The sequence below is a fragment of the Schistocerca cancellata genome, chromosome 4 (genome assembly GCF_023864275.1).
Source record: "Schistocerca cancellata isolate TAMUIC-IGC-003103 chromosome 4, iqSchCanc2.1, whole genome shotgun sequence".
Classification (NCBI taxonomy): Eukaryota; Metazoa; Arthropoda; class Insecta; order Orthoptera; family Acrididae; genus Schistocerca; species Schistocerca cancellata.
Window position 1 is genome coordinate 892703323 of NC_064629.1, and position 14270 is coordinate 892717592.

A 14270-nucleotide genomic window follows, 5' to 3' on the forward strand; every position below is an offset into this window, starting at 1 on the left:
TGTTAATGTATAAGTTGATTCTTCTCACATCCCTGAAGGCTCTCCTGCATGATGGGATTTACAGAACATGATATGTGAATGAATGATTGAATAGATGCACTGTCAGGCTTGCATCTACATCTCCATCTACACCTACATACATACCCCGCAAGCCAGGGTACAGTGCATGGTGGAGGGTACCCTGTTCCACAACTAGTTGTTTCCTTTCCTGTTCCACTTGCAGATAGAGCAAGGGAAAAAACTACTGTCCATATGCCACTGTATGGTCCCTAGTTTCTCATATCTTATCTTCATCATCCCAACGTAAAATGTATGTAGGCAGCAGTATGATTATTCCGCAGTCAGCTTCAAATGCTGGTTCTCTAAATTTTCTCTGAAGTGTTCTTCAAAATGAATGTCTTCTTCCCTCCAGGGATTCCCACTTGAGCTCTGGAAGCATATCTGTAGCACTTGCATGCTGATCGAACCTACTAGTAACAAATCTAGCAACTCGCCTCTGAATTGCTTCAATGTCTTCTTTCAATCCAACTTGGTGCTGATCCCAAACACTAGAGCAGTACTCAAGAACAGGTCACATTGGTGTCCTATATGCAATCTCCTTCAAGGATGAACTACACTTTCCTAAACTAATCCCAATAAATCAAAGTTGACCATTCACCTTCACTACCACAGTCCTCACATGCTCATTCCATTTCATATCGCTTTGCAACATTGCACCCAGATATTTAAATGATGTGACTGTGTCAAGCAGGACACTACTAATGCTGCATCCAAAAATTTCAATTGTTTTTCCTACTCATCCACACTAACTTACATTTTTCTACATTATGAGCCAGTTGCCAATCATCACACGAAATTTTGTTTACGTCATCTTGCATCAACCTACAGTCACTTATCTTTGACACCTTTCTGTACACCACAGCATCATCAGAGAACAACTACAGATTGCTGAACACCCTGTCTGCCAGATAATTTATGTATATATAATATATCAGTGGTCCTATCACACTTCCCTGGGGCACTCCTGATATTACCCCCATCTCTGACAAACACTCGCCATCGAGGACAACATACTGGGTTCTATTACTTAAGAAGTCTTCGAGCCAGCCACATATCCGGGAGCCTATTCTGTATGCACGTACCTGCATCAACACTTTAGGGAAGACAGAACGTGCCAGCTGCTGACTGGTTGAGGCAAGTTGCAGGCGTTTTGAAATTTAGTTGACATTAAATAGTGATGATTCCTTTTTTTAACTGGATTGTACAAAGTAAGGTTAGTTGGTTGGTTTAAAGGTGGGAGAAGGGACCAAACTACAAGGTCATTGGTCCCTTGTTCCTAATAAAACAATGCCACAAGTGTGAGAATAAAATGAACGAATGATATAACACAAAACGGAAAGAAAGGAAAAGCCACAAGAATGAAGGAAAGGCAATGAATACTAAAAGGAACAAAAGAGGACAAGAAAACAACAGAGAGATGCTAGAAACAGAAGAGAGTAAAACATGAAAGCAGATTACAGTGGCTGGCCAACCAGAAGAATAAAAAGAGAAACCCAGCCACTCTACAACACATTAAAACCTCCACCCTAAAAGCAGTACGTGGAGGACACAGAGGGACAAAGGACATGCGCTAAAACCTACATAGAAGTATAAGACCCACTCTCACAGATAAAACGTAAAACTAAAGTTGCTGTGGATGCATTGTTGCCCAACAAAGAAGGCAGGGTGCTGGGAAAGTTAAAAGTCTGCCACAGAGTGGCTAAAAGTGGGCAGTCCAGCAAGAGGTGGACAACTGTCATTTGGGAGCCACAGCAACACTGAGGTGGGTCCTTGTAATGGAGTAGGTAACCATGTGTTAGCCATGCATGGCCAATGCGGAGCCGGCAGTGGACAACTGATTCCCAGCGAGAGGCCTGAATAGAAGACTTCCACACATGTAATGTCTCCTTAATGACATGCAGTTTGTTGTGCATGCTGTTACGCCATTCCGTCTGCCAAAGCTGGAAAACCCTGTGGTGTAAGACAGAATGCAGGTCAGCTTCAGAGTTGCCTATCTCCAGAAGCAGTTTCCACATTGCCTGTTTGACCAGCCTGTCGGCATATTCGTTGCCAGAGATTCTGATGTCTCCTGGAGTCCACAAAAACACCACGCAACGGCGGGACTGTTCCAGGGCATAGATGGTAGCACTGGTCGATAGCTTCTAGGCTGATCAATGAGTCAGTACACAGGAGAAATGTCTCACCAGGGCATGAGCGGATGTACTCAAGAGCATGAGATATGGCTGGCAGCTCTGCAGTAAAAACACTGCAGCCAACTGGCAAGGAGTGCTGCTCAATATGTCCTCCATGAACATGTGCTAAACCTACATGACCATCAGCCATTTAGCCGTTGGTGTAAAGTGCTTCAGAGCCCCGGAACACATCAATAATTGAGAGGAAGTGACAGCAGAGAGTGGCAGGGTTAACGGAGTCCTTAGGACCATGCTAAAGGTCCAGACGAAGCTTCAGCCGAGGCCAAAATCATGGAGGCATATGTGGACGGACCGCAAGTAGAAGTGGTAAAGGGAAGGACTCCAGTTTGGAGAGAAGGGACCACACATGAACCGCAATCATTAGCCCCAATCTGGGCCGCCAATGCAGGAGATGGACTGCCGCAGCCGGGAAAAGCAGATGGTGATTTGGATGCCCAGGGGAACTGTGAATGTGTGCTGGGTAACTGGCGTGTAGTTGTGCACTTCTAATCTGCAGTGAAGGGAGACCAGGCTCCCCCAGTACGCTGGTCACTGGACTCGTCCTAAAAGCTCCTGTCGCTAATCGAACCCCACAATGATGCACAGGGTCGAGTAAATGCAATGCTGAAAGCACTGCCTAAACATAAACCGCATTCCCATAGTCAATTCAGGATTGAACAATGGCTCTGTAGAGCTGCAGCAGTGTACAGTGATCTGCACACCAATTGGTGTTGCTCAAGCAATGGAGGGCATTGAGGTGCTGCCACCACTACTGCTTAAGCTCACGAAGATGAGGGAGCCAAGTCACTCGAGCATCGAAAACCAGTTCTAGGAATTGATATGTCTCCACTATAGTGAGTGGATGGTCATTAAGATAAAGTGTGGGTCCCAGAGTGGGTTCCAGATGAATGGTATGATGCCGACAGAAGTGCACAACACATGACTTTGTGGCTGAAACCTGGGTGCCGTGGGATAGAGCCCATGATTGCGCCTCGTGGATGGCTCCCTGGAGGCACCACTCAGCAACAACAATACTGGAGCAGCAGTACAAAATGCGTAAGTTGGCTGCATACAGTGAAGGTGAGACAGAGGGCCCGACAGCTGCTGCTAGACCATTAATGGCCACTAAAAGTAGAGAGACACTCAATACAGAGCCATGCAGGACTCCATTCTACTGGATATGGAGGGAACTATGGGAGTCACCAACTTGGACATGGAAAGTATGGAGCGACAGGAAGTTTTGGTTAAAAATCAGGAGTGGTCCCCAGAGACCCCACTCATACAATGTGGCAAGGATATGAAGTTGCCAAGTCATGTCATATGCTTTACATAAGTCAAAAAAGATGGTAATCAGATGTTGCCATCTGGAAAAGGCGGCTCGGATGGCAGACTTGATGGACACAAGATTAGCAGTGGTAGAACGACCCTTGCGGAAGCCGCCCTGACATGGAACCAGCAAGTTGTGTGACTCCAGGACCCAATCCAGCAGCTGACATACTATACATTCCAGCAGCTCACAAAGAACGTTGGTGAGGCTGATGGGCTGATAGTTATCCACATCAAGTGGGTTTTTACTGGGTTTGAGCATTGGAATGATGGTGCTCTCCTGCCATTGCAATGGAAAGACGCCTTTGCACCAGTTGAAGATGACGAGAAGATGTCGCTTGTAGTCAGATGAGAGATGTTTAATCATCTGGCTGTGGATGTGATCAGGCCCAGGAGTTGTGTCAGGACAATTTGCAAGGGCACTAAGGAGCCCCCACTCTGTAAATGGAGTGTTATAGGATTCACTGCAGCATGTAGTGAATGAGAGGACGTTCCCTTCCAGCTGCCGTTTGAGTGTGCTAAAGGCTGGGGCGTAATTCTCCGATGCACAGGCTCGAGCAAAGTGGTCAGCAATCGCGTTTGTGTTGGTACATAATACGGCATTTACGGTAACACCAGGGACAGATGTTGGGGCCTGGTACCTGAAAAGACGTTCGAACTTTGCCCAGACTTGGGAATGTGACATGTGGTGTGACACCCAATGGTGGAGACGTATCTCTCCCAACACTACTTTTTCCGTTGTTTGATAAGGTAGCAAACATGAGCAAGGAGGCATTTAAAAGCTATGAGGTGCTCCAGGGAAGGGTGCCGATTATTCCACTGTAGAGCTCGCCGATGCTCCTTAATTGCTTCAGCAACTTTCGGCGACCACCAAGGGACTGCCTTATGCCTCGGGCACCCTAAAGAGCGAGGGATCGCGTTTTCTGTCACAGAAACAATTGTGCTAGTCACCTGCTCAACCATCACATCAATGTTACCATGTGGGGGAGATTCAGCAGTGACAGCAGAGGTGCAAGTTCCCCAGTCTGCCTTATTTGAATCATATCTGTGCAGGCATCCACGTAATTGATGCTGGGTCAGTGACAGGAAGATGGGGTAGTGGTCACTACGACACAAGTCGTCATGTGCTCTCCAGTGGATAGATGGGAGAAGTCCTGGGCAGCAAATTGATAAATCAATGGCCAGGTAACTACCATCAGCCCCAGTATTTAGGAGGCAGAGGCCGAATTGCGACAGTAGAGTTTTGACATCTCTGCCTCAGCCAGTAATCATGGTACCATCCCACAAGTGGTTATGGGCATTAAAACCTCCCAGAAGTAGGAAAGGATTAGGGAGTTCATCAATCAGTGTAGCTAATACATTCAGGGGTAGTCCAACATCTGGAGGAAGATATACATTGCAGACAGTTATTTCCGGTGTCATCCTTATTCTGACATCCACAGCTTCAAGAGGGGTTTTAAGGGGCACATGTTCACTACAGACCGACTTTAGGACATAAATGCAAACTCCACCTGACACTTGATTATAGTCGCTACGATTCTTGTAATATTCCTTATAGTCGTGGAGGGCAGGGGTATGCATTGCTGGGAAACAGGTTTCCTGGAGGGCAATGCAGACAGCAGGAGTAAAGCATAACAGTTGCTGTAACTCAGCCAGGCGGTGGAAAAAACCACTGCAATTTCACTGGAGGATGACATCGTGAGACTGGGAAGTCATGGAACATTCAGTGAGGCAGTATACACCTCAGAATCACCTGCTGACACTGATTTATTGCCTGAGCAGTCTATATCCATTGTGTCTGAGGGTCTGGCAAGATCTAGGTCCTCAGTGGATGCCAAAATATCCACCCCATCCTCAGCCGCAGAGCTTGTAGGTAGCGGTGGTGTGGGTGCCACCACATTTTCTTTGGTCTTAGGGGTTTCCTTTTTCCATTTCTCTCGCTGGTCCTTGGGTTTCCCTGGCTGGGAGGACTTCACTGGCTCAGTCTCTGGGACTGAGGATGAGCGTGAAGCCCTATGACCAGCTGCTTTTGAGCTCTTCAGCCACTGGCGGGTCTCGTCTTCCCCACTAGAACAAACCCAAGGGACCCCTTCCTAGCAAGAGAAGCCAAAGAAGACTTACACTTCTTCAGCTTAGAAGTGGGGACGGATGTCCCTGACAGTTGGGTGGGGTGGGGTGTTGCTCCCAAAGTAGGTGGTGCAGGAGCAACAGGGAGGAAAATGCCCCCCCACCAAGGGGGCAGGTCTAGTCTTCCGGATCTGAGAGGTGACCTGGTTTGGCGGAGCTAATGGTGCCAGAACTGTTGTAGCGGCGGCGTAAGATGATGTCATATGCACAAGATGCAGGCGTTCAAATTTTCTCTTAGCCTCAGTGTAGGTCAGTCTGTCCTGGGTCTTGTACTCCATGATTTTCCTTTCTTTCTTGAGAATCCTACAGTCAGGTGAGCAAGGCAAATGGTGCTCTCTAGAGTTGACACAGATGGGAGGTGGGGCACATGGAGTATTGGGATGTGATTTACGTCCACAATCTCGGCATGTGGCGCTGGAAGTGCAGCAGGAAGACATATGGCTGAACTTCCAGCACTTAAAGCACCACATTGGGGGAGGGATATAGGGCATTACATCACACCAGTAGACCATCACGTTGACCTTCTCGGGCAATGTATCACCCTAAAAGGCCAAGATGAAGGCACTGGTGTACACCTCACTGCTCTAAATTGGTGGGCAGTTCACTGTCGGACTGCAAAAGAAGGTCTCTGAGAAATATGATACCCTGGACCATATTTAAGCTCTTATGGGGCATGATGGTTACAGAAACATCCCCAAGCTTGTCAGAAGTGACTAATGTCTGAGACTGGGCAGAGGATGCTGTTTTGATTAAGACTGACCCAGATCTCACTTTGGACAAGCCCTCCACCTTCCCTACCTTGTCCTCTAAATGCTCAACACAAAACTGAGGCTTCATCATCATGAAAGATTCGGAATCAGCTCTCAAAAATACAAGTTACTGGGGCAAATAAGATCCGCTGCCATCCTTAGCCTGACATTTCTCCCATGATGTGGCCAGGGAGGGGAACAATTTGGGGTCGTACTTGTGTGCGTTGAATTGAGCTCATGTTCGCTTAGAGACTGCTGGTGTTTCACCACTAGCAAGAGATGTTGGACTACGCTTCATTGTGTGTTATCTGCCCTGATGCCACCCACGCCGACCAGGAGCCCTCCCCATGGGCGCCACCCAGCCGCACCAAAGGTCACCTGGCAGGATGGCCGTTTCCGGGAGTCCCGATGCCTAACAGAAATGGGCATCTACCCCTTGGCAAACGTGGGGAGTTAATGGCGCAGGTATCAGCAGAGCAATCCCTGTGTGGTCAGGGGGCTACAACCGACAGGGTGCACGGCGACCCCACCACAACGTACTGGCTACTGTGCTAGATATCAAGTGCAAAGAAGTCCACGGTCATCGTCAACGCAGAAATTGACACTACATAGTGCATGGTGGAAAACGCACCCAGGAAGGTGTCCTCATCCAAGAGATTGAGAATGGGCAGGACTGCAATGCGACGATGAGAAAGTGGGATAAAGATCTCAGTGGATGATGGACACGATGTCCCTTGTAAGGCACCCTTCCCCAATTGGCTTGCTCTTCAGGAAAATTTTGAAGACTGGAGGTCAAACCCTACAGGGAACCATCACATAAAGGCTGAAATGTGTGAAACTCCTTTCAGTCACCTCATACAATGGGTAGGAATACCTTGGGCCTATTCTAACCCCCAGACCCACATGGGTGTTGTACAAAGTAAATTGAAGCACTATATATAAAAGAAATTAGCATGTCTGTTGTCTTTATGATTTCTATAATGTCTTTCAGTTATTCTTGAAAGTATATGAAAGAGCCAATAACTCAAGAAGCTAGCAGAAAGGTAGCAAGAGTAGTTTGGATTGAGAGTTGCGGAGAACCCAAGGTATAGAATGTATGGCTTGCCACTGGATGCACTTACTAGCAAAAAGGAAGACAGTAGTATAATGCTGTTATTAAAGGATACATCAGCTGGACTCAAGCACAAACTGGTCAAGGTTTAACCTTGTATAGAACAAATGGGTGGTGTTTCTTCTCAGTAAACAACCAACGAAAAGCATACTGTGATAGCACACAAGACTATTTGTGAAATACACTATCACAAGCTGCAGACGAGCACACTGGTTCAAATGAAATTTGCTGGTGCTTCACAGGATAATGTGGTAAAATACAAATGAAAACTAATATTTGTTGGTAATTTGCTTTTTTTATAATTCATGGTATATTTAGGAAATTTGTCATCATCCTGTTATCCTGATAGTGCAGAAAGCACCAGTAACTAGGTCTAACTATATTGAAAGTAGTTGCCAGATAATTCTGACGGCTTCCCCCCCCCCCCCCCCCCCCACCCTTTCTTTCCTGGCTCTACAACCCTTAATAGGCCTTGGCCTGCTCTAGGACATAATTCCACTCCTCCTTGTCCAGCATCTTGCATCTCCATCCTCTGACAATTTTTAAATCATCTTTTATGTCATCCAAGCATCAAAGTCTTTGTCTTCCCTGCTTCTTCGTCCCACTGGGTTTTGCAAGCAGTGCTATTTTTGTTGGATCCTCATGTTCTATGTGAAAAACAAGACTGATTCATTTCAGGCAGTTTATTTTAATGAACTTTACGATTTCAAGACCTTTCTATAATCTGTAAAGTACAAAATTATAACATCTGTGCCATGCTCCACCTTCATTAATTGCCCCATAGATTTTGCATAACACCTTTCGTTCAAAATATGCCATTAGCTTTTCACATTATTGTGTCTGTGTCCAGGTTTCTGAGCTGTATATTAATAATGGACGTATGAAAGTCTTATACAGCTAACACTTTGCTCTTCTGGACAAATTTCTGGACTTACGTCATGGGGCCATCCCATAATAGCTAGGTGGATTCACCACTTTATTTTCATGCTAATATCATTCTGTGATGTTCCCAATGTTCCCAGATAGACAAATTCACTAACAGATTCTATTTATTTGCATGTATTTGGTTTTATTGATGTTCACTTCCAGTCCCATTTCTATTGCTGTTACCACCAATGCCATGTATGTTTCTTTATCAGCTATCTTGCAATACTATTCACATCATCTGAATAGGCCAGAGGCTGCACCACTCTATTGTATATTGCGCCTATTGTGTTGATTTGAGCTGTCCTTATTACCTTCTCTAGTGCTCTGTTAAAAACGATACATGAGAGTGAATCCCCTTGCCTCAGTCGAGTTAGTTTCACAACTTGGTGTTAACTTTCTTGCATCCATACTTTACATTTTTTTTTTCATAGTCAAACTTAGGCATCTAAAATGTTGTGGTATGCTCAGTTCATTCATGGCTTCAATAAGCTAATTTCTTTTAATGGTGTCATATGTTGCTTTAAAAGCGACAAATATATGATATGTTTCTATACTGTTTTCCCTCGTTCTTTCTAATATCTGCCTCAGGGTGGGTAAATGGTCAACAGTTGATTTACCTGATCTAAAGCCTGTCTGATATCTCCCAACTGCTTTTTCTGCAAAAGGTTGCCAGACAATTCTGCTGGGTCCTGAATTTAAAAATCTTATGCGCCTTTGTCCAGTGATAGCCTATGAAACAATATAGTCAATGCAACCATAATCAGAACATTCTTTCAACATGGTCATTTAAATCTGTATTGCTTCATTGATCACCACTGAATTAACTGTTGAATTCGGGCATTTTGCACTAATTTCTTTATTTAAAACTTGAAGTTGCATTAATCCTTTCCCTCCAACACTGGGAAAGCAAACAGACTTTCTAAGAGTCAATTTTTTCTTTTTCTCTCTTTAATTCAGAAATGAGCAATTAAATTCATGGGCAGCTGAATATCACGCACACATATTTATTTTCAGTTTTACAAAACAATTACTTACAATTTCTTGGATGTATGATTGCTTTTGGAAACAATTAATAATACACAAAAACAGATATTGCACTCTGAGGACCAATATCTTGTATTCTTCCCTTTTTTTGCACCAACTGAGTATTAAAAAGCCCATAGCAATACTTTGATGCTTTTATTTCCCACTAGGTATTGGTGGAACAGATGAATATAAACAGGCATTATCAGAACAAAAAAGTGCTCAAACTTCATTTGCACTTATACCACTGTCTACATCATTGAAACTATGATCTTCATCTTCACTTTCTAGTGTGTTAAGTAACTCATTTAATGCAGAACTTCTCTTTCAATATGCCCAACATAAGACAAAGAAGGCATTCTGTACACTGAATCACTTGAACAACAATGAACGACACAGTAAAACAAAGCAGTTTTTTCTTTGCTTTTCTCTCTCTCTTCTTCTTCAATTTTCCCCCCCCTTAGATTGAAGTAAAAAGACCTAGCATCAAACAGTACTTATAAGGGCAAGCCAATATCAGAAACCACTTTAAGACAATTATAGCACATGAAACAAAGATTTACAGGTGTACCACCCAATGCATAGCAATTGCCACTCGTATATACATGGGTGAAGCAGGGAAATAGTTAAATGCTAGGTTTACCTTCAACTACATATGTAAATATATATATAATTAAGAGTAAGGAACACAATTTTTAAATTTTGCATTCAGAATCTGTTATTCACTCTGCAGGAGAGCGCACGGGGTTTTGAAACTTACTTGTAGATTAAACTGTGTGCCAGACTTCGTTGGAAAGCTAACAAGGTTCGCTGTCTTTTTTTATGTATCTATCAACAACCTAGCACCTCTGCTGTTTAGTGGGTTAATACCTTTACTCCTTAAATTAGTCATAATGTTATTACTAGAACCAAATTTTTCATGCACTATTAAATTGTATTGCATGCCTGCATTCATCCACTACCATATCATTAAAATGCACAAGGCAACAAAATAAATAAAAATATGCAGTATTCAGTTCTACATTTATTTCTACTTTCTTCTAAATTAGTGCACAATAAACAATCCTCCCACTTTTCTTCACTTAGGCTCATGTGTTTACCACACAGTACATTTTTGTCCACAGAAAATAGCCTTTCTTTGTCATAAGTAGTGAGAAGTGCATACTTAAGTGAAGAAATTTTGGATGAAATCAGATCAAGTTGACAGTCTTTTACAATTCTTCCACAAAATATTTTCCTATAACTTCATAAAATCAAAACCAGAATTTGATGTGACAACTTTGTTTATCTTAAAAGCTGCAACACACACTTCTCCACAGTATGACCGCAAAGATTTTTCAACCTCTTCATAACTGTGTGCGATTCCTCCTGCAGATTACAACTTCATTATTGTCAAAAGAAAATGCACAAATATTGATTTCTGAACCTGTTTTCTTAAATGTTAGTTCTGCATCTTTAACACAAGCTGCACTGGTGGATTCTAAAGTATCTACAACCCAAAAAATGGAGAGGGAAAGAAAAGATCTAGGTTGCAGTAACTTTATGGTTTCTCAATGGAATATACAATAGAGATTTCAGTATCATAGATCTGTGGCACTTCATGGTTTCTCACTGACAAATTAATCAAAATTATCATGTAAAATAGGTTTGGTGTCAAAGCTAAACCTGGGAGTATATTTCTAAATGCAGCAACATGGACAGGTGCTTTTAAGAATACCTTCAATTGGGAAAAAAAGTCAGCATATTACTTAATTAATGCTGTCAGTAGTATCAAATGTCTGTATTTTGTGCACCCATTTACCCTGTTTTTATTAGCATATTCACACTGCCAAATTTTAGACTATCATTTCAGCTACACGAAGTACATGGGCAAAACATGTAATGTGGTTTAGACCAGGATAAAATATTTTAAATGCTTTCCTGGTGTCTGTCACACATGGGGCAACAGCATTGTATAACAACAACAGGATATTTTTTCGATTTAAATTTATTGGCATGAAGTACACTGACTTTTACCAATGTCTACAGTGTTGAACTATGGCACTTGAGCTCACTATTAAGTTCACAGATTGTAACAAATTCACAAAATTACTCATGTTCTGCACTTTAGGTGTAATTCATACAAATAAATCAATGAAACAGGTTATCAATATGTTATTGCAAAATATAAACAAAGGCCACAAAAGCAATGTAATATGCATTATAAACATTAATGAACATAAAGAGTCCCGACAACAAGAAACCTTTATTTTTGTGGTTAATAGTTTTGGTTAGTTACTGAACATCTTCAGACACCATACCATGTTGGTAGGCAGTTTCAGCAAACAGAGCAGATGTATGAAGTCTGAAGATGCTCAATAACTGACCAAAACTGTTTGCCACAAAAATAAAGGGTTCTTGTGGTTGAGACTGTTTAAGTTCATCTTAAAGAACTAAGAAAAACCGTTTTTCTCCATGAGAAATGCTCTCAAAGATTCATTATAAATGTCTATCCATGTAATCTTCAAAATATGCCTTTAAACTCCAAATGGCCACATATACAAAAATTCATGCAACATTCATTTGCATGGAAATCTGGATAATTTGAAATACAATCATCTAAATAACAAGGGACTTTCAAACATAAACTTTGTATGTATAGAATTAATGCTGGCTCCCAAATTTCACATTCATTTTTTTCCTGACAGTTTTAAAAAAAGAATCAAATGATCCCACTAAGAAAGACAAATAATATGTAACTGAATTTGAGAAAAAAATCACATAAGTGAAAAACTAATTGCAAATCATGACTACAACATAGATGTACTGAATATGTACCCAATTCACTGTGATCTGTGGGCCACCTGTCGGGTTCAACATATTCCTTCTGTTTAGATGGTTCAGCACATGGTTCACCTGTTAGAAAAAACAACATTGGTCAATGTAACTATGCAGCTATCAACTATCAACAACATTCTTTTTTAATTTTGTAAACAAACAAATATCATAGCCTTTGTGAATGGCAGAACTGAACAATACCTGTTGAAATTTACGTACATTATGATTATGAACCCTAAAATCATCACCACCATCATCATAAAAAACAGCAACAACAACAACATTCCTATTCTGTTAAGTACTGCCAAGTGCATTATCACAATTACAAATATGCATCAGAGCATATGTGGCTTTCCTGAAGATAAAATAGTGTACAAGTTGGGAAGGTTATAGATGCTTTGTTACTTAGAAGCCTTCCTGTGTCCATTTCCTCCTCATCTTTTGACAAATACTAGGTCCAACCATTTAATTCTGCAGTGCCTTGTTCTCAACATACATACTGGAGGAATCATCAACAGGTGAGTAAGCCTCCTTGACAGCAATTCCTAGCTATATATCATCATTCATATGCTTCTCACATTTGAATGTTTTTCAGCTACATTCTAAGACTGTACAGCCTACTTCTTCCCTGAATCATTTTCTGTCTTGTATGACCTTGAAGGAAACTATGTCATCCATTTCTAGGGTTCAAAGGTTCAAAATGAAGTTTTGTATTCTGGTGCAAATGAAGTAAAAGAATGCCACATTAATCACTACACCTAAAACTTAACAGAATACTCGGACTCAAGAATGTAATTCAAAGCTCTAATAACTGTATCAGAGAGATCTTGATATTGCTAGTATGCAGACAGCTGTGTAAAGTTATATACCTGCTTTGTTTGAAATATTACATAGTAAAAGGTCCTTAGTAGTATGGGGGGAGGAGGGGGGGAGGGGAGGGAAGGAGTGAACTTATCTGAAGTAGCTGTTTTTCTTCTTACATACATACAGAAATTAATCTAGAAAATTACCATAATTATCAGTTTGAGTAATTAGGGATAGACATAATTTTTTGTTAGTATATATAGTACCCACCTGTGATCCACCTGTATGGATCACAGACTTGCTGCACACAGCCACCTCTCCAGGTCACTGGAAACATCACCACACAGATGCAGGGTAAATTGTATAACCACAAATATTAGCAAACCATGTTGGTTGTCAGCCCCATCTCTGAGAACCACCAGCCTCCCCACTGAAGGTGCTAGAGTCACTGAAATTTGTGTTGCAATCACGGTCACTGGTTCTCTTCCACAGAGCATGTGCTCGCTGATCATCACGGAAGTATTCTTTTGTTGGGGGACTTTAAAGGCTATCTTCACTCAATGTCCTGTCCGAGTTTCCCGTATTGGCTGCTGATGTCTTTGGTCTGAGCCTTGATCTCTATACTGGCTGCTGATGCCTCCATTCCACACTATGTCCAAGCCATCGCTCTGCATCTCTTCAGAGTCCTCTATACTGGGCTCACAATCAGCTGCACCCATGGCCTGTCTGCATGCAACCCACTGTCACTCCTTCATCCACTTGCTGTGTCATCAGTCCGTCTGAGGGAGCCATCTGTCTGAGGCATTGATGTTCATCTTGAGTGGTCACAAGCTTCTGCCTCACCAGGACCTCCCTCCTGGACAACCTTCAAGCTCTACCGCTATCCACCAATGTGGATGCACCAACATCACCTGCATAAGAAGTCTCCTAGTGCTACGTCAGTGACTATCGGTGGATTGGTATTAAGCAGCATTTTTTTTTCTTCCCCAGTTTGAGTATAAAATGAAGTCCATTTACTTCTTGGTAGCTGGGGCACATTATTCGGTTTGCGCTCAGCAGTGGTTGCCTCTGCCTGCTAATGTATAACTTGACCTGTTTCACATCCCTGAAGGCACTCCTGCATGAGGGGATTTACAGAACATCATTTGTGAATGG

General features: G+C 42.4%; 1 protein-coding gene across 1 annotated transcript in view; it reads right to left on the reverse strand.

The window, feature by feature from the left end:
* LOC126185053 (uncharacterized) overlaps positions 1-14270 on the reverse strand; it is a 904507-nt gene that overhangs the window by 679009 nt on the left and 211228 nt on the right. Inside the window, exon 5 of the mRNA XM_049927811.1 lies at positions 12312-12389. Within this exon, the coding sequence (XP_049783768.1) occupies positions 12312-12389 (78 nt within the window). The remainder of the gene's footprint in view (positions 1-12311; positions 12390-14270) is intronic.